The 26,085-nt window shown below is 42.2% G+C and overlaps 1 protein-coding gene across 4 annotated transcripts in view; it reads left to right on the top strand.

Moving 5' to 3' along the window:
* The window catches only part of LOC128425802 (partitioning defective 3 homolog), a 343,569-nt gene that overhangs the window by 141,744 nt on the left and 175,740 nt on the right, over positions 1-26,085 (top strand). For all 4 annotated transcript variants that reach the window (XM_053412630.1, XM_053412629.1, XM_053412628.1 and 1 more), the window contains 3 exons: positions 18,520-18,629; positions 19,572-19,655; positions 24,436-24,561. In XM_053412630.1, coding sequence (XP_053268605.1) covers positions 18,520-18,629; positions 19,572-19,655; positions 24,436-24,561 — 320 coding nt within the window. The remainder of the gene's footprint in view (positions 1-18,519; positions 18,630-19,571; positions 19,656-24,435; positions 24,562-26,085) is intronic.

The raw sequence follows: 26,085 nt of genomic DNA, 5'->3' as shown, positions 1-26,085 counted from the left end.
GTTGTACCGGGCAGTACTTTTTTATAAAGTAACATTGTACAGTCTTAGTCATTGCCAGCTTGTCTCCTTGCTTTACACCTCGTCGCTCCGTCGGCACTTTGTGATTGTCTCACTCCGTGACTGGTCCCTCTGCTCGTCAGCCTGTCAGAGGAGCGAAAAAAAAGTTCCCTTTATAAGTTATTAAAAGTGACAGAGGCTCTCTGCTGGGAGAACAGGAATGACCTTGGGAGGTGTCAGAGACGCTGAGCTCGACGTGAGGAGTTTGCCTCTCAGTCTTTTGCTCATCGCTCCCTCAGCCACCGGATCTGACCCATGTAGGAGGTGTTTAATTGATCTCTCTTTCATGCCACGGAGTAAGGAAAGAGCAAAGTCGTGAAAGATTTAGAGTTCAGTGAATGCAAGAGCAACCGTAAAGTAATGAAAGAGTTCAAATATAAAATAGTTTATTGAGATTCAAGTTAGTGAACCTTTGTCCGATAATTATTGTACATCTAGCCACCTCAAGAGAGGGTATTTGTCGTAACATCTCAGAACCTGATACATATGTAAACACATTCATATGCTGAGAAATTTGTATTGATCTTTTTTTTTTACAAATTTATTTTGCAAGAAATATAAAGTGTATTTACCGAGAAAAGTATTAATTAGATGTAAGAGAACACACTAAGCACATTATTTTTGTTAAACACTTTGAATCTTACTTTTATTTTTTATAATTTATTTAATAAATTTTACAGATTAATGGTCAAATTACAAATTTCTAGTACAATCTGAAGAGTCGGAATAAAAGCATCAGCCTGTAATATTTGATGAATAACCGCAGGACAATCTCTGCATGATAATTTATGGATGGCAATTATCTAAGTCTTTCTACTGTGAAAGCTATATGAACAAGATGATTCACAAAAACACAAATCCGATCATTAGACGTGGCACAGTGTAGGTTTCAAAGGGCCACTTAATTGCCCCGTTGTTTCTTTTTCTGTCACTCAGTGTATATTAGCCTTGATCGCTGCTTTTCCCTCCCACACATGACACTTTGATATTTTGCTTCCTTTGTCTTTTTGATGGACAGGCAGCACAGCAGCATCGGATTGTTAGATTGTAAGATAAAAATACACAGAGTGGGTTAATTATAAAGAGAAGAGATCACTGCTAAAGCGCAGATGGAGATAATGAGTTTCCACGCGCAAACACACGTGCACACTGTATATTTCAAGGTTTTAGGAAAATCACATCAATTAGGACTTGTTTATTTATCATGGATCATGTATCTCCTGTACTTCATTGTTCTTCTTTACGAGTTTAATGCAAAATAAAAAAAAAAAAACAGGGCATCACACTAATTTATCTCTCTTCCCTGGAACAAATGAAGCCCTCACTACTTAATATAGCTGCTTTCAGATATGCACTGAAATCCTGGTAATCTCATGAATTTATCCAGAGGGGCTGTATGTGAGAATGCAAGTGTCCGAGTCAGTTGCTGCAGACATTCTCCAGAGTTTCTCATGTCAGCCCCTAGTCAAGGCTCTGGATAATGTCCGAGAGCCCAACACACATCATCAACACACCCCCGCGAGCGTATGGGTGTATTGATGATGTTTCTAACACATGATCAACACAAATCTTTAAAGAAACAAAAATAATACAAATATGTTAGGATAAAAAAGAGGAGCCATACACATAAAAGATGCCGAAGAAGTAAATGACGTTCAAACAGCACATTTACCCATTACCTATGTGCTTGATGTGAACGTGTCTGAGCACTATTTAGCTGAGTTCTTCATATATGAAAGAAAAACACCAGAGGAAGTCCAAATTGTGCAGATTTTCTCTGGAGCTCATGTATGAAAATAATTTATATGTGTGAGGGTGCGACGTGTGTTTTCTCTCTTCATTCTTACTGGACCTGGATTTTAAACACTCCCTCATCAAATCTTTTCCACTAATGGCTGTTCTGCCAGGTACCATTTGGAGCACTCTTAAAGTGCTTTAGTTCAGCATTTAAATTTAAGCAGACCTTCCCACCCCCTGCTATAGATTAGGAATGTGATGTCTATTCTTAAAATACCAGAGACTTCCTGTGGAAGCTGGATGCACGACACCGTACAATCTGTGATTCAGTCGTCACCACAACAACCCAGAGGTGATGAAGTCAGAGTGGTTTGCAGAGTAGCAACTGTAGCTGCAGTAGTGGTTCTCTCAGGATTTATTTCCGATTACACAGCGTGCTTTCTTTGTAGGATGAAGTATTCTCATATGTTCAGCATACACACCGATCACAAGGCCATCTTGTTCTAGTCAGTGTCTTATGTTTAGCTCACCCATTCAATAAATTCCCTTTGGTGTCAAACAGTTCTCTCTAAGGAGCTTCAGCAACCACACACACACACACACACACACACACACACACACACACACACACACACACACACACACACACACACACACACACACACACACACACACATACACACACACACACACACACACACACTGCATCCTGCCAACTGTGCCATGGAGAAAAGCATGCTCTATCAGCCCATGAATGCCAAGGCCTTATGAGTTATTGTTTACATAAACAGCTGACATTAACCAGCCTGTTATCCTACTGATGAATGCTAATGAGCCTTCCCACTCAGCCTCTCTCACACACACACAAACACACACACACACACACACACACACACACACACACACACACACACACATTGGATCTGGCTGAGTGCTTCTCCACAGTATTATTTTGCAGCCTTGAAGAGGGACCACAGGCTGTTATCATGAGCTGTACCAGAGGAAGGACTGACACCAGTCACAGAGGAATTTACCTAGGACTGCAAAATTAGTGCTTGCAGCGTCAAATTAACTTTGATGTGTCATTATACACATTTTTAGGTGCTCAGTACAAAAACAACAGTCCTACAGGTCTAACTTTCCATGATTAATCTACTAGAGAAGTGTGTCTGATATAACAAAATGTAATCTGCTATAAGGGCCATACACAGTGCTTGCTGCTATAGTGAGTGACAGCCAACAACCAATCACAATTCACTCCTGATCAGTTCATCAAACATTTTTTGGTTGCCAAAAAGGGAAATAAATTTAGTTTTATGGTTTTCTTTGGCTACAGAAAATATTGTGTTGACCAAAAACAGGTAATCAAGATCACACAAGGGGGACATAAATGTTTGAAGTATATCCTGAAGCTCATTTTTCGGGTTTATAAATATAACTAATAAGTATCATAATATGGTCTGATTTCATTTATTCATTTATTACTAATGTCCTTTGAAAATTCAGTTTCCAAACAGTTTTTTATTTAAAGAGAGAGAAAGATATACTGACACAGAAAGAAAGAAACAAACTATTACATAAGAAGAGTCCAAAACATGTCTGAGTAGAAACAGCTCTGATCGGACATCTTTGATCAAGACTCCAGCTGTCGGAGTGCCTCCTTCTTTTTGTTGTCTAAATGAGACACCTTGTCTGGCGAGTTTTAAAGGAAACCCAAAGTGGCGAGGTGCCCGGCTAAATCACAGAGGCAACATGTTGAAAGAAGATGAGTCCGTTTGACTTCAAGCCGGTAGAACAGAGCGAGGAGCAGTGTGAACAGACGCCTTTGCTTTTATATTCCCACATCAAACGCTTCTCACCAAACAAACACAGATTGCCATTTGTGAGCTTGTCAACAAAATGTTAGTTTTCAGTCCTTTTTTCTGCCTCTATCACTTCAGTCAGAAGCTAGCAGTTGCTTTTCTGTTTTACTGCTCTTTGCACAGAGCAGCATTACTATTGCACATTTAGTGGCTGTTACAAAGGAAGCCCAGGTTTATGAATATGTATTAAACGATTTCAATATATAAATCTTTCAGAGAAAAGTCTCAAGCTTTAAAGTTTTATCCCAGTATTTGTCAACCTTAGTTATTCCCATTTTGTTGTCTGGTTAGCGTAGCAGCCACTTGATCTCAGATTCTCTTAGCTACGTTGGCTATAGCAGTTAATGAGTATTTCTCAAGGACGACTCTCTGTATAGATTTTCAATTGAACTCTAGGTTAAGCTTAAAATAAAGTCTTGAGAAAATCTCCAATGTTTGCATAATAGTCAGAATGGATAAAAATAACAGAAAAACACATATTGACAAATACAGGAATTTCTCTTTACATACAAATCAGCTTCTTCGCTTGTTCATGACTAACTGCCTTATTTCAGGATTCAGATACAACAATGTGAAAACAAAAACAAGCTTATTATTACTTACATGAAGTCCTGGTGTGTAGGAGCTCTGCAAAAAGACTACATATATTTACATACTAATTCCCCAAATGGTTGTAGGTCTGAACAACATGTGAACTAAGATCTGAGGATTGGCGGTTGCTCGTCAGACTTCTGAAATAGCAGACCTGCAGCATATCAAAAATAAAATACTAGTTCTGTTAAATATTCTAACTTGAACAGACGATCATGGTAATAAAGTAATTTTGTTTAGTTAAAAAAAAAAAGAAGATTATAAAATTGTCATTGCAGATAAACCAGGTAGGATGACCACAAGGTTTTCTAGCTTCACTGTGCACCATATACTGTTTATAAAACTCTCTGCACACAATACAATGTTACAGTATATTGTAGAACCGTTTGAGGAGGACTCACTAAATGTGAAGTAGCGTTGGCACATTAATGCAGACAATGAAAACAGCGCATTTCAAACAGTCAGGTTTATTATGGGCACCGTACTAGTTTTATAAATTAGAATACTTTGGAAAATCATTGAGAGTCATATCTGCACAAAAGTCAGCATTTAATTATCTGTGGTTGGTGAGCGAGTTTGGTGAATGAGTTTGCTCTCCTGACTAACCTGTTGGAGAAGCCCACACAGTGTGCAAAACATCAATAACCTCCGGACCCTCCCTGTAAGTCTATCCTGTTCTGTCTCTCTTCCTGTCTTTTAATGTCTCTCTGAATGACTTAGAAACACACAAGCTCACCTCTCCAGCCTCACTCATCCTCTGTCCTTTCCCTCGGTGTGCAGTGCTGTGCGGTGAAGTGTTCATATGTGTCCATGCATTATGTTCTGGTAGATCTGTGTCAGGGTTTGATGAAGAGCAGGTAGAGGGGTTTTGCTGTTTGCAGGAGAGTGCAAAGAAAAACAGAAACCCACATTCCAGAGCTGTGCAGTCAAGCCCGTCGTGGTGTCTCGTGCCTGCAGAGAGGACTTTGCATTTCTCCAGACGCTCTCAGTTCTCCCTGAAACACACAGGAAGCACATTCAGCTCCAAAAACAGTCAGCGGCGTACATGAAAGGGCCTGTGTGCCTGTTTAGTCTATAAAAAATCACTTAAACTGAATACATGCAAGATATACGCAACAAGTCTAGTGTAATTGCTGCTCTGTGAACCTGACCAGTAGGAGCTGCTGTGTATTCAACAATGACTCCAAGCACAGTGACAGTGTGTTTTCTCTATTAAGTTTTTTGCTCTATTTGTATTCATCTTCCTATTTCTCTTTCTCTTCACTGCAAACATTTTTATTTTCAAAATCTTTTAATAATACGAATTCATTTAATGCAAATCTTTCTCATAAATAAGTCAAAAGACGGGTTGTGTTGTAAATGCAGGTCTCACACTTTTGACAAGCTGTTTGTTCATGCAACTTGCTGCATTCAGTCTGCAAGTACTGCATATATATGAATACTTCATCCACTACTGTGCTTGCCATATTTCTTTTTTTTTTAATTTTCTAAAATCATACTCTCTGTTTTCTTTTTTTTTTATGCATTTTTGTTTATGCAAAGACAGAGCAGCAACTTTACTCATATTGTCCTGTAGCCTGCACCTATTAGCACTTGTTCTACAGTAATGTAGAAGTCAAGTCAGTTGCCACAATTCTAAATGTTTGGCATGTAAAAACCCAATACAGCAAAGAATATATTTGACATCTGTACTTAAATAAACAATAAAGATGTGTTCAGCCACCAGCTGCGTGTAGAACCCTGCAAAGAGCCAACAACAACAAAATGCAGATTTAGTGTCATTCTGTCGTTAGAAAAGTGTGTATGTGTTTATGTGTTTGGGCAGGTAACACACACTGTTGGTGGCATCATTTAGTTGATTCAATCCCCAGCAGGGGAAATAGATTGTAAACGAGCAATTATGAAAATAAGGCAATTTAACATCTCATTATTAACTTAACATCTTTGTTTCATAACCGTGATAATCACGATGATCCATGGTGTGTGTGTGTGTGTGTGTGTGTGAGGGAGGGAGAGATTCATATTGAGGCCACAACAGTTAACCATCCACCAGATTTTCTGTCCAAAAGCTTTTCTCTCTTGATTCTCAGTGTCCATAGCCTTCAGAGGCTCTGCTCTCACCTTCACACACACACACACACACACACACACACACACACACACACACACAGGATAGTGACAGAATGATATAAATAAGTCATTAGCGATTCAGAACACCTTTCACAACATAATCCCAAACACTAGCACAGCAAACAAATGTAGTTCCCAAGGACAGTAAGTGAAATGGCTGTGGGCAAGGGACGAAGGCTGAAAATGCTGCTTTTCCTCAAAAATGGGAATCAGCCTCCTCCTTTGTCCCACAACAAAGTTTGGTGTCACGTTGGCCCTTGCCTTACCCTTGAAACAAGACGTGTCTTGTTTGTTCTGACTCTTTATTGAAAATCGTGCAATTTACGTCTCTCTTCTTATCTCGTTTGAACAGGAGAGAAGGCGGTAGACGTTTTTGGAAGTTGCCAGCACTTCTTCTCTATCAGCTGTATTTGCCTGAAAATGTTTAACCTGTCTTGCTCTGCAGGCTGTGTGTGTGACTAGACTGTCAAATTGAGCGGATTCAAGCTTCAGAAGGCTCATAGCGATGTTTTTGAAAGGAGATTTTTATGCCATCTTTCATATTTGATTATTTATATGCAAAACTTCACTCAGCGATCAGAAACCTGTGACTTTTATCTTCAGAATTGTATTCTTTCCAGGCATCTGAAAAAGAGTTAGAGCAACAGAAGTTAGAGTCACGTGATCAAGATGTCCTCATGCTATTCAGTAGTTTAAATAATATGAATATGAAAGGTCTTAGGTTCCTTTTCCCGGTGGTTAATTACTTGATTAAAGTTCTGTTCAATTCTAATTTACTTCCCACTTCAAAACAGTTTAGAACAAGAGGGTTTACTATGGACAGTGGAAACGTCCGTCACTGTTTTTCAACTGTCCCTTTACCCTCCTCTTTCTTATTCCCCCCTATTTTTGTCCAGCACCTCTACACTATCAGCGCAGCAATCCCTCTCTGCACTACTGGTTATGAATGTGTTAATTCTTGATTAACGTTCACGCATTTGCCTTCTCCGATTTGCTCTGTGGAGTGAGAAATCACTTTCTCAATGAGAATAATTGAACACGGGCAGGGGGGTGCCAGCTCATTACCCACAAATCACATGGAGCAGGGGCACCTTAGCTGAAGACAATAATGATTTCGGGGAATAAAGCCGGGCTCTCGGCGTTGAATCCAAGGCGCTTGGGTAGCAAAGACCAAAGATGGGAAAGGTTATCACTGTCTCTGAAGGTGAAAACATTTTGTACTTATCTTCCTGCATTGTTGAAGTTGAATCAATGCGCCTTCCTCAGATGAGTCAGTGTCAGTGGCTTTGGAGGGAAGTGCTGAGTCATGTTGTAGGAGGAGCCTGGTCAATATTCAGGGACAGTGTTTCTAGTCAAATTAACTCTGGTTCTCAGCTAGGGAGATCATTTTCCTTAAAAAGATCATTGTAAGAAGATCAACACAAAAACCTTTCTCCAACTCAAAAGACAAGAGAGTGAAAAATTCATCGATTAATGAAAATACATTCTGCAACCGCCACATCGAAAAGCGAATCTCTTTGTATTCCAGATGGACTTTGGTGATTGACAGAGCCCCGTTTCCCACAGAGTAAAGCCATTCACTCCTATTTATTTGATTTCTCCCTACTCTCACCCTCTCTTTCCTTCACTGCTTTCTCTAAAATATGCCTCACAATTCCACTTTCCATTGAGTGCCAAATGAGTTCACTCCGACACAATGAGCTCCATTGTCACAATAGGCTTTTTTCACTGTTTTATAGGTCCCATTGGCGGGGGGGCAATGCTTTTAAGTTGCTGCAGGAATGTAATAAGGCCCCGACCGACAGTAAACATCCACATCTCGGCGGCGAGAGAGAAACATGAGATGGGCTGCTTTGCTATCTCGGACGAAAGGACCCGTTTAATTTGCATTGGCTGGCGAACAGAAGCGGTCACAGTCGGATACGAGTGGAGAGGAATCGGGTGGTTTCGTTTCAGAGCCAAAGAGACGGAAGAATAGAAACCTTCTGAAGAGAAAGGGTGAGGGGGAGAGAGATGGTTGCGGGCCAATCAGTCCATTTCTGTTTCTTCCATAAAGATGTAGCCATGGTAGCCAGCCACTTATTGCCACTCTGCTAAGAGGTATTATTTGTAGATATTACTCTGTTTTGGATTCTGAACCATTTCTAGCTGGTTTAATATCAATATTTAAGCCTGTGAATTGTAAGGAAGCATGATAGTGGTAACGTTACCAAGTGAAGTAAGTGTGTCCATCACCTGTCAAATGTTCTGAAAATTATCTTGATCATTATCACCACCATCATTATTGTACTTTTGTACCGAAAGTTTAGGTCGAGAAAAGTAAATGACTGATTTATGAAGTATGCTGGAGAGTTCAGACAGCCTCTCTATATGAAACAAAGTCTTAAATTTACTTAAGATTTAGTGTAGAAAATACAAACTAGATTCAAATACCTGGTTTCAGAAAGCTGTGACACCTCATATGGAACGACTCAAAAACAAGAATGAGGGGAATCATTTTTAGTTTTTTTTTATCCTCCATCTCTGCCATCTAAAGCTAAAATGTAGGAAATTCTCAGCAACATAATATTCCAGCACCTTGTAAGACAAATCATATTATACTCGACAGTAACTTCAATAAAGATAACATGATGTTCAGAGTGATAGATTTCCTCTTTCTCAAGCTACTTAAATTCCTCATGTTTCAGTGAAATAAATGGCCACCAACGACTGTCTGCATTATCTAAGGAAAATAATTAAAAAACCTATTGTACGTATTTTGTACATGAAGATCGTCTGCAGGAAAACACATAAAAGTAGCAGGTAAAATTCCATTGAATTTGAAACATCCTAAATCATGTTAATGGTGTCGTTTTAGCAAGGAGCGCCACTGTAATGGACATAGCTTCTCCCTGTGCAGCCGTTTTCCAGAGGAATTTTATCTTTCACTCTCTTCTTCATGCTCCAGCTATGGGAGCTGTTGCATAGAATGGCACCCCTGCTGAGCTCCATCACAACATACCCTGATATTCTCACATGTATTCATGATTTCAACCAGTACCACGCTGACAGCCTTTCCCGTTTAGAAAACGGTAAACGCAGAAACATGATTTGGTTTGTGTCCGTGGGGTTGGAAGGTGAGACTCCTGCTGATGTTGTCATGTGATTGGCTGAAATACGAACAGATGCTCTGACATGTATGGGCGCCTACATCATCTACCCTTAGTTTGTTTGGTGTGCGTATCCGAGGTTTACCTTACGCACACCGATTTACGATCAATACTCCGATCTATCTTATTTGTCAAAACACTGACGTTTTCCTCATGTCCTTATCTCATCAGTGATTGCAATCACTTGTTGTATTTAGCTAGTAAATTATCATCAGCCCAGTCTTCTGATCAATCAATGCCTGGAATAATTGTAGGCTACACTCATCACACTCAGAGCCTCAACACACACAAACCCTGGATGCAATTTTCTGTCAGCACCTGTATGAGCCTGATCTGTACCACCATTTAGGATTGTTTGTCTGAACCTGACCTGAGGTTGTTCCAGACATAGCCCAGCCAATGGGACCAAACCCACACCGAATAGCATTTCAGATTGTTTTTCTAAACCCAGCCTGACAAGACCCGGCCGTCTTGGGTACTCTCAAATACAAATAGAAAAATTTCTATTTTATATAATTAATTTAATGACACCCCCACCCATTATTTCGCTTTCCGACACCCTGCCCCACCTGTGCCGAGTCCACTAGATTACCGTGGCCGTGCTGGAGTCTTTTGGGACCTCTGCTCATTACTGGCCCTCCACAGGACGACCCCCCCCCCCCCATCTCCGCACGGCCCTCTTCATTTAGCCCCAGCTGAGAACAAGGTCTCCACCAAATGGCTTTCTGTCTCCCCCTTATCCGAGGATTTCAACTTCCAATTAAAATGAAATGGAAAGTGCCTCCCCCCCCACTCCCACCTCGCCCCAGACCGCTCCCTGCTATATCGCTGAACGCCCCACACTCCATCCACCCCCACCTGCTCAAACAAGGCAGCGAACAAGAGCTGATCCGTGGAATAGGCTGTTCGCCCCCCCTAATAACTTGCTGCAATGTGTACCAAAGCTTTACTTTCCACTAAATTATTCATAGTTCAACATCATTCACCCTCATTCCCTCGTCATCATTTCTTCCTCCTTCATGTTCAGTGTATTTAGGTTTTGAGGTCACAGTGTGTTAAACAACCGGAGACGAATGAGGTTCTAGAGTGGAGAGCTGCTCTCCTATTTTCTTTCCCAGCGCCTCCCCAGTGATTACTCACTGATACATTTGCATCACAGTAAATATTGCATTAAATAGTTGATATGACAACTTGGCAGTGCAGCACGTGCAGTTTATTGGCAGCCACTGTGCTACTCAATAAGTCAGTTTGATTTTGATTCACACAGTTGCAGGCGGGGGCGACTTAAAATAATGAAAAAAAGGGAAAATGTATTTAATTACAATACAGACCCGAACCACAGGGGCTCTTGTTGAAATCAAAGAGCCGCTATTATTTCAAGGGGGGTAACATTCACTCACTGACCTTCACAGTTTGAAAGATGGATTAAACATTGTGAGTAGTGGAAAGCAGACTGTCCTCCCACTTAATAAGCTGAAAATGATGATTAATCTTTGAAAATCACCACAGAGCTCCTTTTAATGCATGGGTAAAGACCCAGGATTCAGCTGGGCTGCGCACCCACCGCCCTGGATTATCTGTTCAGAATCACGTCCCCGCTCTTGAGCCAGGTGTCTGGAAAGTCATAATATCCCTTTTGAACTATATTTTATGCGTCAGAACCTCTAAATCTGCTTCAAATGTCCCCTTTGAAGGGCTTTTCTAATGCAAAAAAAAAAAGCTACGCAGATTCACAACTCTTTGAAACACGTCCACTGTATTCAAACAACATTATTCACAGAGCTTGTAAGAGTAAGAAGTGCTCTGGACAAAAGCCGGTGACGATAACTCAATTCACAGTAATTCCTACCCGTTTGAACCTCCGGCTCTCTGGTACAGGAGCGGTCTGCTCCAGTTTGCCGCTGTTATTGATGAGGCTTGGAAAAAGTCTTGGGCCCCTCTGTCCGCCTTGGGCCTGTGTTATTGACCTGGTGATTGATTTAAGCCCTCATAATTAGCAGGCCTAATTTAATTAAAGTGCAAATTAACGATGCAGTGGGCAAAGGCATAGGCAGCTGTGTCATTGATAGATCAGTCCAGGCCTGATATGAAGCAGGCGCTCACAGATGATGTATTCCACACACAGCGAGTCTCCCACTGACAGAAGAAGAGACAAAATACTGTAGACAAAAGAAAAAAAAAGGGACGATGAGGAGTAAAAATCAAGAGGTGGGCTTTTTCTTTTTTTTCTAAATGTCAGCCTGTCAAACAAACAGCGCTGTCCATCTCCCACCCCCACCCCTCCACATCTTGCTGCCCTCTGTCCTGATGTGGACAAATGCAGCCTCACGTCTCTGATCTAATTTGCTTAACAGCATCAGGAACCTGTCTGTCCCTGTAATTTGCTTCAAGTGAATCCACATCAGAGCCTAAACTTTTACGAGCCAGAAGCCATATCTTTCCAAAAAGAAAACAAAGGGACAGATTTAGAGGCTGGACATTTTTGTTGATTAAAAGAAGGTGTTGGATGATGTTAGAATGCAGATATTTCAATGAATAAAAACATGAAGCCTCATTTTATTCTTATATAAAGCAGTAGTCTCATAAATGTGTTTTTAAATGTATTAGATTTCTACATTTTTCATTTATTCTTTAGGTATGTTCAAAACAAAATAATGTTATTTTTTTCTGTGTTGCCATCTAAAAGATTAATGTTTTCTGTTATATAAAATAAAGTGGAAGCATTAATTTGATTCTGTAAAGCTGCATTCATGGAAATGCTCTCAATTCAAAACAGGTTGTTAATACCCAGCTCCCACTCCTCTGTCTTCACCGTGCACAATTTACCCACAAATTTGACTCCCTCTCCTCATTATCAAAAGGAATGGTACATCTAATCTGGAATGCGAGTGCTCTCCTTTGAACGAGGCTGGAACCCATGGGTGTGGGGTGTGAAATATGAAAGGCAACACATGTCCTCATCAGAGGACAGGCGCCGCTCCGTCTCCTCTCTTTGGCAAACAAACACAGAGCTGTAGTATCATAACCTCCCTCTATATTTCGCTCCTTCTCTCCCTTACGTACGCATAAAGCAAGAGATGGGAGTCACCAGGTTACTGCTTTGATTCTCTTCCACATCTACTGTTTGTGCTGCACCGTGGAGCTAATAGTTTGCCAGATAGATAAAACATTCAAAGAAAGGAGACCTAATGCAGTAGGTACGCTGACTCCCTTCATTTCAACACAATAAATCCGGACCGCAACATATTGAAATCACTATTAGCTTACATCATCGTGTTCCTTGAGATCATAACGATATAAAGAAGATAATGAAGGATGCTGAAACAGTTTTTGCCTCTGCTGACAGCCACTTAGTGCCATTTGGAGAACTTGTGGGTAGGATAAAAGAGGTCGTTATGACATTCATCGTCCTTTAACTGATTAACTCTTCGCCCAGCCTTTTACACTGTTTGTCTCTCCCAAACATAAATGTAAATAAGTGTCTCACAATCTCAGTGATTGTGACATATTAGTTGCTGTAATGGCCACGGAGTCCGATGGGTTGCTGGGGAATCAAGGGTTAAGGATTGCACAGAGGGTGGGGCTGAGTCGTCTGGGTGCAACAGTCATGTCCAATCTAATCACTGAGGCCATTTTGGGGCCTAATTTGTTCCTAATGACAGTTTTCTCTAAGGGGATGGATTGGAGGGATAGAAGGCCTATTGTAACATGAAGAATAATCCATGTATGGCAAATTGTGACACATGTATGACCAGGTCAGCCTACATAGTGGATACGCCATCCATCAGCAGCTGCTGCTCTATTTTTTGACACACACTCGTTGGGATCATCTGCCGTTCACATTGTGTCCAAAGCCATGAAGCTTATTTTAACAGCTGATTGAAAACAGCGCGTTTCTGGCCCCGGTTAAGTATTGATAATTACTTTGTGAGGTCAACAGAACTTTAATGGGAGTATTAGAAGTTATTAACTGCAGCTTGTCTGTATGTCAATGCCATTGTGTAATGCAGCAGTGCTGTGAAGTCCTGTTCGGTCTTGTTGTACAGTGTTTAGTCGAACTGCATTAACTCAAGGTAATGAGGGTACAATTATGGCTCCTTAACCTTTTGTGACGGAGGAGAAAATCCTCCACTTTTTTCTCTCACTTACACCTCTGTTCACTGAAAGCAGAGTATTTGTACATGTTTGTAACCAGGTTTGTTACCTTTGGCCTGCTTTATATATAAAGTCAAAAGAGACGCCCGTCACATGGCATAATTCATGTTTTGTATTTTTAGCTGGCCAATTCAGGAGGGAGGGCAGTCTTTTATTATATTATATTTTAACAACCATTTTGACCAATAGTGTTAAATTCCCTGTTTCCTTTACCCTTGCATGCACCCTTGTTGATTTGGAGGCTTTTCTATACTCTGTTCTTTTGCCACCATTGTTCAGCTCGCTACAGACGGCTCATTGTAGCTCAGCATGTGACATCGTCTAACAGGGAGGCCCGTTCCACACATGAAGCCGTCACACAGATGTGGACCTCGGCTCTAGAGGAGGGGTGGCGGCCAGTAACACACCATTTGCTGTGAACTTTGAACCTGTCCTTGTTAAGCCCTTGACGCCACAGATACGCTCAGGAGGGAACCCCCCCTACTCCTACCCCTCCCTCGTATCCCCAAGCAGCTACATGTTGTAATCGCCAATGGCTAATGGCATGACACACACACAGACACATGCACAGACACACAGACACACAGACACACACACACACACACATACAGTAGGTGTCCTTAAGGACAGTGGTTGATGGAGGTTGACAGCTCCTCAACACACACCCTTTGCCCCAACCCTCAAGCTGAGCAATGGGTTACTGTGTGTGTGTGTGTGTGTACGTACAGCATCTCTCTTGAGAAGACAGCTGCTACCTCCCTCCCTCCTCCTCTTCTACTTCTCTCACTACTCTAACCCCTCTGTCCATCTGAAGGTAACAAGACTCTGCACTTTGCAGCCATCCCTCCCCCTTCTCTCTCTCTTATATGATCCTCAATAATCTAATGCAACAGCTGTCAGATGGCCAGTCCTCAAACCCTTACTTTTGCCTCCTTTCATTGTCAGGCTGGTAGATTTCTGGCCACAGATCAGGACTCCGTGCCCTCCCTATGACATGGAAGGTGGGGCGGAAAAGAGGGTGGGAGGGAGGCAGAGAGAGAAAGTGAGAGAGAGCAAGCTAGGATTGAGTGCCTTCGGGAGTTTAAAAGCTGTGTTGCTTCCCCACTCCACCGGTTACCAAGGGATCAACAGGGTGCTAAAAGCACTCAGGGGAGGAAGGAATGGAGGGTTTTTAGAGAAGGGGAAAGGGAGAGATTCAGAGTGATGGAGAGATAAAGAAAGAGAGAAGAGAGGGAGTGAAGGAGCCCAGAGAAATGGAGCCTGTTTCTCTTCTGCTGTCACTCTGTGCTCTGCTTGGTCACAGTCAATAAGTGAGCTGGCAGTGAATATAAGGAGAGATGACTTCTTCCACTCCTGGTCACAAGGAGACACTGACCCCTGCGATACTGACTCAACAGTCGGCAGCTATCGTCAGGACTTCACTGCAAGACATGTCAGTCTTATCAAGCCATTTCTTCATATTCCTGTAGAGGTGGGATGTGTTGGCCTGGTGAAAGCTCAGACTTTTGAGACCACAAAGTATGAAATAATGAAGCTGCTGTGCCCTTGCTGGGTGAATATCCCCACTGTGTCCCAAACGAACCCCAGTGGCCTCGTAAATCTGGTGTCATGTGTGGAACGTGTGCTTCTGTTGGCGCTGGAACTTGATTGACAGTTGAAACATGTTGTTCAGAGACTGAGCACATTCCCGAGAAATAAACACAAGCGCCACCAAAGCCATTACAGTGTAAGATGAGTGTTATTTGTTTGAGCAAGACAATATCACAATATGTTTCTGCTACTTCAGCAAATTTTTCATAAAAACTCTACAAATCCTCCTAAAGCCCTGAGATGATTCTGCTCCAGTACCCAACATCATTCAACTGCTCCACAGACGTCCTTGGAACTAAAGTCAATATGTGAATTAGGGCAGTGTAACACGGATCACTGCACATCTTTCAAGGAGAAAACACTTTAGGATAAATTTGAGTGAAAATCTCACCTTGCTTATTTTTCTGCTTGTTTTGGAAAAAGCAAAGATATTAACCATGAGGCTTTGCAGTTCCCCCCCCTGTTTGTCTTTTCTGCCCAATTTCCTTTAGTCTTTTCCCTCCTCCATTGCGAGCTCACTGTGACTTGCTCACTCATTCTTTTTACAGTTTCCCCTCAGTTTTTCAATATCACCTTGTTCTTGTGCAGCTCTCATACCTTCTTTTGCCGTTCCGTCGGATTATTACCTGTCACATCCACACACTCCAACTGTTTGCACTGTGCTTTTGGCCTGGTGCAACTGATGGATACCTTCACCTCACTGCTCTAACTAGAGGAGTGCCCATTCCAAACAGGCCTGCGCTAATGCTGCAGAACTACTGCAGAATTATTCCTTGTCATTAGTGAGTCTTCAAACAGTTCTATAATATACTGTCACTTTTTATTGTTTCTGTGTTGGACGTTGTGTGCAGAGCTTTTTATGAACAGTCTATGGCGCAGAGTTAAGTTAGAAAACTTTGTGTTCTGTTATGTTTGAATGATTTACATAACAGCTGTAATTGTTTCAGAGATCTGGTAAGCAACCAACACAATCTTTGGACCCAAGTTCACAGCTTCTAAAATTAAACCTCTGTAATTCAACTCGATTTGAAGTATCACAGCAACGAAGCAAATGTTTGTTGTTGCCATCCGTGAATGTCTTTGCCAGTCTGGTATGGTAATATAAAAATAATGAATCATCTAATCTAATTATCAAATCTCACCATCAAATCTGATTATCAAATCTATCTGTCAGTCATTTGGACCCACAGTTTGACCCAGTTACTGACCACTGCTGTGGTTTATCCGAGGACGTAAACCCGTTCAACTCGGTCCTGAGACTAAAGGCCCACTGCTCCGACCCCACTGACAGCTGTAGAGCACGATTTCCTGTTTTTATTTATATTGAACATATCACATGTCCAAATCTCACCTTACTGTGCACTGCACTTTCTTTGCAATACATATACACACAAGCTGATAAGCTCAAACATTTTTTGAGATATGAGTTAAAAATAAGGATGGACAGGCGTTTGTGTAATTAGTGGAAATGCAATGAAAGATGCTTAAAGAGGAAGACATATACAGTCACATAAACAACTATCTTCAGGAGCAAATTAACAGGAGACTGTAGCTGGGAGCGTCTTTCACCGAAGTTAATTATGTGTCAATTTCATTGATGATACACTGTAAGACAGCTCGTCTCTCTGATCACTCTGTTTTCTAATGAGACGAAGATGTTCAGCACCATCACCCCTTTAGCAAAGTCTACATATTCCTGCAGCTTTTATACCTCCGTTTCTGCCAATCTTGTCTCATGACATATAATTATAAGGTCTTATATTTATTCTGCATTTCCAATTTCACCTGCCTTCTCAACTCCTTGCTCTCCTGTCTTTATTTATGGATTCCCGCATGTGGCTGGACCCTTTGTACTGAGCATATATATATATATATATATATATATATATATATATATATATAAATATATATGTGTATGGATAAATTTCAGCCAACCAACCTGAGGGGTTTTCATAAAGAGCTTTATAAAAAGCTTTTCTCTGCAGGGAGCCCAGGACCCCAACTGACATGTAATTAAAGGTGGGGTGGCTGGTTGACTGACTCATTTTCATACGGGACAGTTAGAGAAGGGAAACAGACAGGTGGGGTGAGTCGAGGTCTCCTAAGGCAGACCGCTGATGAAATTTCCATGCTCCCACTGCACCTTACCCCTCTTCTCTAATAAATAAATAGGGGGACGGAGTCTCTCTGCCCCACTACTGCGTGTCGCCAAAGATAACCTGGCCTCTGAAAAGGATTGAATCCATTTCCATAAAGAAAGCAGGAAGGCACAAGACCTATCTGGATGTACTTGACATTTAAGTAAAAGAGGGAGAAAGAGGAAGGGGAGGGGTGAGGGTGGAGGAAATCGCAGTGTGTAACAAAGCGTTTCGGCAGACCCTCCTAAGGAGATGATGCGCTGTCTGGATGGTGACAAGCACATACACACATGCAGAAAAACACAGGGATCAGCAGCTACTAACAGGAGTAGAAGCCACAATTGAAATAGGGTTAGGGTTAGGGTGTTCAGCGTGCTTCTCACTTGTTGATGCTCTTTCTGTTACTAACCCTCAACAGATGATGATTAGTTGGAAATTAACCTTGTGAGATATTAAATATGTCTCCCCCTATTCTACAAACAGCATGTCATCAGTACATGTACAGTAAGAGCCCTGCTCAGGCTGTACCCTTCCCTTGAAGCCAGCTCAGATAAAGATTTCTATCCCCCATTAAGGAAAGCATGATTCGGCTGTCTCATCCCGGAGCCTAGTTAAGTCGTCAGACGTCTGGCTTGCCTGTAAAAACCGCGGCACTCCAGCCCTGCTGCCTAATGGCCCTGAAGGAAGATGAGTAAATGAAATAAAGAGAGTGAGAGAAAAAATGGCAGCAAGTGCCGACCACTTCACTCAGGACCTCATCGCATCTCAGCGAATACACAGTTGCTGTGCCACGCCCCGGGCCAGACCTGATTTATCGAGCAAGAGCAATTCATCAGTGCCACCTTTGTCACAACAGTCACTGAGGTTTTTGGCTTGGTAAGGGGGCCTCAGCTGCAGAGTCAGGGCCCCGGTCTGTCCTGAGCTGAACGTCTCTTTTAATTTAAAATAGAGACTGTAACTTGTTCCTGCAGGTAATTGGATTAAAAGCCAGTGGAGAGACACAGGCAGGAGAGGAGGGGATGCAAGCACAGCCAAATTGAAATAATCACACAGAGTGTGAGCTGTTTTACTTTTGTTTTAATGATTTATCCTGTGTTTTTTTTCTTTTAGGAGGAGGAGGAGGAAGAGGAGCAAAGGAAACAGGAGAGGAGGATTGAGCGGATAGAGCCAGTAGGGAGGGCTGACTCGTCATTGGAGAGGTCACCAGGGATAAGTCTAGAGTGAGTACCCCCCCTCCAACAACGACCTATCAACCTTATTTTGGGGGAATTCCAGAAAAACGTCCCATAAAACATTTATTTCTATACATACAGCTTCTGATATTCAGCAATGCAGATTGTACCAGTTTTGATCATCCCCCACACCAAGATTATTTATTTATTTGTCTTTTTGCAGATGCCTTCACATTTTTGTTTTTCTAGAAACTAATAAATCTGAACAGATTCTGTACGGCAAACTGCAAATGTTTACAAGGTCAGGGAGGATTTTTTTTAAGTATTTAAATCAAGCAATCTAATTTAGCCAATATAGACAAATTATAATTGCCTCATAGGGCTTAACAAGGTGTTACATATTCGGCTCTTAAAGGAGAGTTGTATTAATGTTCATGTTAATGTATTTATTCAAAAGGAAAGGACAGAAATTCTGATGAACCATATCTTTGATTCATCTTATAATATTTGTGAGAACACTATTATTAAATTCCTAAACAGAAGCATACATCGAGGCCTTTTCCTATCAAAGTCATCTCACACATCTGAATCAACCGTTCTTTTGTCTTTACACAAACAAACCTTCTCCTCCTCCTCCCTTGCTTCTCAACACCTTTTCAATTAATTTGTTCCCTTTTAGCATGAGTCTGATCTTAATCACTTAATTGGAGTCTCCATTTGGGTCCCCATTCGACCCTGAGGTCCACCAGCCTGACTTTGTAATGGATGAGTTTGTATAGGCAACACAATTGCAGCTCCACCTATAGGGCTGCACCCCCCACACACACACATCCCATCAGCCTTGTCATATTTGACTGTCTCGTCTTTTATTCGCTGCTTCTCTGCATTTGCTTGTCATTCTTGTTATTTTTTATTCATGCACGTCTCTCCCCCCCTCACCGCCTTCTCCCTCCCCTTGTCCTCTCGGCCACATCCATCATCGTCCTGCAGAGGCATGCTCAAGCCGGTCGAGGTGTCCAATGAGGGAGGGCCCCTGGGGATCCACGTCGTGCCTTTCAGTACGCAGGATGTCAGGTAAGAGAAAGAAGAGGAATCTGGAAATCAATGCAGCTTAATGTACAACAACAGCCAGTTCATTTCTCTAGCCAATATGTCTCCTGCAGCTTTTGTATTGAAGCCCAGTGGATGTTGCTCTCTTTTTTGATTTTACTCTTCATTTTACAAACTTTCTCTAACTCATCTCTTTCTATGTTTTACTCTAGGCTGTATTTTTCATTGACTCCAATTCTTCTCGCTATTTCTTTTTATTTTTGTGAGTCCTGCTGCTGTAACGACACAGCAATACCCACCGCTGCTCACATCCCACAGCTCCCAGTGGGAAGGAGAACAGATGAAAGTAGTGTTGCTCCTGACTGCACCGTTTTTCTAAGACTTATTATTATGCTTTCCTTTCTTTTAACCAATGTCAGTGTCCACTCTGCCTTCAAGGTGCTTCCTTGTGCCTTTTTGAGCTTGTGAGCTCCTGTCCTAGTTTATGGTTATTCAAGAATAAAAAGGGACAGAGGAAGTGGACCGATGTAATCAAACTAAAAGCTTGTGTGTGACACGGATCCCTGCTTCAAGCCAAGGGACTGGCACGCCACCAAGGTGAACGCAACTGCTCGGTGCTGGAAGAGGGAGGCAGGGGACTGAGGTGAAAAGACAGAGTGAGGAGATGAAATGGGATGACGTTTCAGGGAGTGAGGATGGCTGTCATTGAAGACTGCCGCATGTCATTTCTTTGGGGACACTAATCCAATTGCTGTTTATAAGCAAGTGTCATGCAACTATATTTAACTCTGACCCTGTGTGAATGACTCTCAGCAGCTGTGAGTTATCCTGAGTCAGAGGAGAAACTAAATGAAGTGTTTATAAAACTCCAGTGAGCAACATTGCTTAGATAAAGTTCAAATGCAACAATTTATTAGACATGCTTTTATCCTTTAGCTACTCCATATTCCCTCTAGATCAGACTGCATTTTTTAAATAGCGATGATGCTGTATGGCCAGTCGATTTCTTCACCATCAGCTAAGACCGGCACTAATAGCTATCAGAGCCTTCAATTAACTTCAGACATGATAAGACACAGCGTCTGGTCAGTGGGATGATGCTAATAGCCTGGCCCAGCTCTTTCCTGTGCACTAGGACAAGAGGCATTTGGCTCAGCGAGCTGTCATTAGTGTCTAGACCAGGGACACAGGGGTCAGACAGCCGACAAACAAGCAACTGCAGGCGCTCCAGCAACGGCCGTCTGCATTTTGCTTCACTGCTCAGACATCAAGTTAGATCCAAGCAGGTGGGGAAGACAACTGCAGGAGGGAGCTTAGAGACTAGAAATTAGGAGATTGTCTGGTCAGACGCTTTGAAAACACAGATATATCTGATGCGTACAGGTGAGGGGTAATGCAGCATGCAGAGGCAGGACGTGACATTAATTATCCTCAAAAGGATTTCTTGCTGTATTCTCACATTGTCACGGTTTGAGGGAGGAGATGGACCCAGGATGCAGAGATTTTAACAAAAAGGGTATTTAATCTACAAAAAGGTCTTTAACAAGACAAAAATAAAACAGGAACACTAACAAATAACACTGGTGACAAGGTGCACGGAGAACAAGGAAGGAAAAGCAGGGGAAAACAAACCATATCTCACGACTTCTAGAAACGTATAGAACAACGAACCGACAAAGGGCTTGGGGAACATAGAGGCTTAAATAGAGACACAGGGAAGGCTGGGGTAACTAGCCACAGGTGCAACACATGAGGACTGGGAAAGACAATCACCGAGACAGGAAGTGACACACCCGAGAAGCTGGAAAGGAAGGAGAGAAACAGAGTGCACACATGAAAACAACAGAGATCCAACAGTTAACAGAAAACACTTTTACAAAATCTTAACTGTTAGACCATTACACACATGGGCTCATTCTGAGATTCTACTATGGGGCTAGCAGGAAAACTCCGGAGAATGTCCACATCAACTGACTCAGACATCTGCGTTGTGATATACCGCCCCTCTGGATAATATCAGTAGATTATGCGGAGTTCAGTGCATGTTTGAAAAAAGTTTAACACAAACCCACACACGCACCTTGAGATGAACTTCTACCGGGCAACTCTTTTCCAATATAGACTCCAGGTGCTTATCTATTCTTATTGCACACAAGCAAATGGTTAGAAGGCAGTGCTAATCTACTCCAAGGGCTGAATGCAGACATACTGCACACACACACACACACACACACACACACAAACACACACACAGACACACACACACACACACACACAATTACACAGCACTCGCAGATGCATTCTTTGCCACTTAATGAACTTCTCATTCCATGACCAGTTTCAATTGTAAACAAACTAGGGACATAATTGCCGTACATAAATGGATCATGATTGGATTATTACTGCGTTTGATTATAGGCAGTAGATGAGATCAGGTGGCCTCCCTTCGAATCCTCTTTTCAGCACTGCTGCCCAGCCACAAGATGGAGTAGAGACATTATTGTGAAAAGTAGAACACTCACAGTATTTTCCTCCAGAGTCTGCAGAGAGTTCTTCAACTACAAACTCTGTGCTTATAACTGATGCCTAATGATTTCACTGACTTGCAGCCTATGAGAAATGCCATTTCGATTTCTGCTTAGCTCTTTGGCTCTCCCCAAGTAGCTGATAAGCATCTACAAAAAAATCCCATCAGTGAGGAAGGAGTGAACTGAGAGGGTGGCAGTGCATTACAGTCATCACAATAATGGTGCTTTTATTAAATCATCATCTTCCTGAAATCCCTAAAAGATGCTGCTTTACAACAATCTTCCCTACTGCTGCTTTGAATACTGATTAGGGATCAACATCAACTCCCTTATCCGCTGTCTCTGGCCTGCTACCATATCAAAACTCATTAGAGTGTGTCCATGCTGCAATCTAAACGCGCTATACTTTGTTTTCAAGCTGCCAACACTTATGAAGATAAAGCACAATCATGTCCACTTCCACCGATTCGCAATTACTCTCTGTTCAACACACTTAAGCCGACCTGGCAACACTGGCTCAGACATGGAGGAAGAGGAAAGGGCCTATTGTGATCTTTAATTTCAACTTAATGCTGAACCATTTACCCCCATTGAGGAGCCGAGCCGAAGTCTGCGGCGTGAACGTGGATGTCCACATTATGCAGCCAATTAGAGCAATGTTCTGAGAGTGGCCCTGTTGGGCTGAGATGCTAAAGAGCTCCGCAGATCTGCCCTTGACGTCTATGGTAAACAGGGTCACAATTTAAATGTGCTGTTGTTTATGTGGCCACTGACTTGAGAGGAAATAACTGAGAGCTAGCAGCAGATTTCCTTGCCGCAGTAAAACTGTAGATTACAGTGTAAATATCTGTTTAGTCTTCCTGGCTTCTTAATGATTTTGGCACTGATATATTCCATCATTATTATTAATTTCCAAAAAGTAAGCCTCTATACCTTTTGTCAGTTTATAGAAGGAAATCTAAAGTTTGCACTCATTGAGTCAACCTGCATCCTCATGCGTCTGGCGCCTTAGAGAACCATGGAGTTTGTAGTTCTGCTGCTCGAGTGCTCATCGGATCTCTTCATGTGTTTATCCTCAGGGTCTAACTTAAAGCCCCAAAGAGCTCACTGATGTATTTATTTAGAGGCGGTAGAGAGGGACGGCACATTTGAAGGTAAAGGTTGCCTTTTTTTGAAGGGATGGCTGAGATGGCACTGCTGCGCAACTGCTTAGGTATTTATTGCAGCACTGCCGGCTCTCGTCTTAGTGAAGGCTACTGCAGTGCTTCCTCCGAAGGCATAAGATGGTCTCTTAGCTGTTGGTCGGGATTACCTGAGACAAACCATCCAGTCATTCTCTCAGACCTGCCCAGATCGACAGAGAGGGCGGAGGACAGAGGGCCGGACAGCGGCTTAAAATTAAGTTAATAATACATCAACACTCCAGGCCGCAGGAAAATGCAGGTTCTTATCCAAGCTTACAGTTTTGAAAGTTAACTTCTGTTGACAGTGGAGCACAAAAAGTACAGCACACCACAAACGTGCTAAACTTACTTTGCAAACTCACTCCCATTGGTGGGGAACTTTTAAAGTATCACAACTGTAGAACTGATGATTTTTCATGACATTTGTTCACTGATGAAAAATAAAAATAAAAAATGCTTCCACTGCAGCGTTTTCCAATAATTATCTCGACTTTGACAGCCCACCATATTTTCATTTGTCCTGCCAAAGTTTCAGAATGGACAACATTGTTTTTACACTTCTCATGATAACAAGTTATCTCTAACTTGGTGTGTGCAGCGATACATTCAGCAATTTTTTCCTCGACCTATAGCTGTCATGAGCTACCAGGTGTCTACTTGGTCCATAACATTATTACCGTCCACGCAGTCACACTTCATATATTCTGCTGCTGTTGCGGCATGCAGTGCAGTTCTTCCTCTGATGCTAGAATAAAGTTGACTCTTCAATTGGTGAACTTGCCATTCAGAATCTGCTACATTTGGGAGTGACCTTTGTGCAATAAATTATGTGGGAAATACTGCAATGCTTGTTTCACTAGTTATAAATGTATAAAACATAGTAAGAACTGACAAATTTATAGTAATAATGTATCCCTCCCTCCCACCTTCTTTTCTATACTGTCTCTTCCCACAGTATTTTATGCAGGAGACAAAGCTTGCAACTGGAGCCCTGCTGTTCGTAGTATTGATATGTGACTGTGTGGACTGTGGAGGGATTGACATGTTTCCAGATGATGTTTTATCTGTAACCTGTTGTGTAATCATTTGCAGGACTCAGGGTTTGCTGGTGAAACGCCTGGAGCACGGAGGAAAAGCTGAACAGGAACGTCTCTTCCAGGAGAACGACTGCATCGTCAAGATAAATCAGGGAGACATTCGCAACCTTCGCTTTGAACAGTAAGCCTCAAAGTTGCTCCTGTATGGTCGATTGTAACATATTTTCCATACTGTATTATCCTGCATGTTTTGTTTGCATTTTGTTTAGTGAATTTTCTTCGTATAGTAGAAACATTATAAGTTTTGCACTAGTAACCATTTGATTTCCCTTCACGTTCTCCAAAGCTGTAAACACACTATTATTCTGAACCACTGTTCACTACGTGATACAGTTCACACTAAAGGAGCTTTGTTGGACACAAAGTGCAGTGACAGTAAATAGTGTTGCTGTTGATAAGTGCATCCCAAACTGCAGAGAGACGTGACACCCACACAGCCGCCACAATAAAGCAGAAATATTACCGACTCGTTGGCCTTCCTGAAATAGGTCTCAGTGACCTGCAGTCCTTCATCACCACTTCGCCCTCTGATCTAAAACCACCTACACGCTTCTCACGATTCATTTGTATCGATTCATTGCTCCCCTTCATTTCCTAAAGTGGAATGAAGATATAATCCTGGGACAACCCCCACCCCAATTTATCCAAAGCCACCCTCACACATTCTTAGACATCCTCTGAAACACGCATGCGGTGTCGCTGAGCTATATAGTCTCATCTACACCCCTGTGTGTGTGTGTGTGTGTGTGTGTGTGTGTGTGTGTGTGTGTGTGTGTGTGTGTGTGTGTGTGTGTGTGTGTGTGTGTGTCTGTGTGTGTGTGTGTGTGTGAGAGTGTGTGTCTGTGTGTGTGTGTGTGTGTGTGTGTGTGTGTGTGTGTGTGTGTGTGTGTGTTTGCCAGGCAGAGAAATAGATTGCTTGTCCTCAAGGCAGGGTGCTGGAGGCAGTGCATGGCGGTGGTCTGCTTGGCTCTCTCTCTTATCATTCACTCCTCCGATGGAAGAAAAGTCCTTGCCTCCCTCTAATGAAGGTCCAGCCTAAAATCACACTGGGCTGGACACCTTGCTCAATGACAGAAATCTAGTTTGGAAATCCTCTGCTTTCACAAGTGGAGTCAGAAACTACCAACTTTGTCCTCAACTACTCATATCATTGTCATTGCACACCTAACATCATATAACCGACTCCATTGGCTTGTAAAACCCCAGTAACCTTTCCGCATTATGCTAATGTCTTCATCAGACTGTGCACAAAGCCGCTCAGGTTCAAAGACTTTTTTTTCTCTTCTCCTCAATACGATGCTATTGTCATTAGTAAACATTCCAATTTCCCTACCGAGCCTTTTCTACTGTGAAAGAGGCTTTCAAACCAAATCCACTGGGGAGTGATGTGTTCTAGCGTTCCGCACTTACCCTCCTCTGTCAAACACACACTCCTCACCGGCACCCAGACGAAAACGGTGTTTGTAATTCTGCATAAAAATTAGGTGAAGGAGACAAACTTTCCTCTACACCCCTTCCCAGCATCGCACCCCTCGACTTGATTGTGTGCCGCAGAGAGCAACATTTTTAAGTGATAGTCTAATCTCCTTGGATTGTTTTGCATGGGTAAATATTTTGAGGCGCTTAATCTAACTGAATGTAATGA

This window comes from Pleuronectes platessa, chromosome 20, assembly GCF_947347685.1.
Source record: "Pleuronectes platessa chromosome 20, fPlePla1.1, whole genome shotgun sequence".
NCBI classification, from domain to species: Eukaryota; Metazoa; Chordata; class Actinopteri; order Pleuronectiformes; family Pleuronectidae; genus Pleuronectes; species Pleuronectes platessa.
The sequence above is the reverse complement of the archived record's forward strand: the minus strand, read 5'-3'. Positions and strand labels throughout refer to the sequence as shown.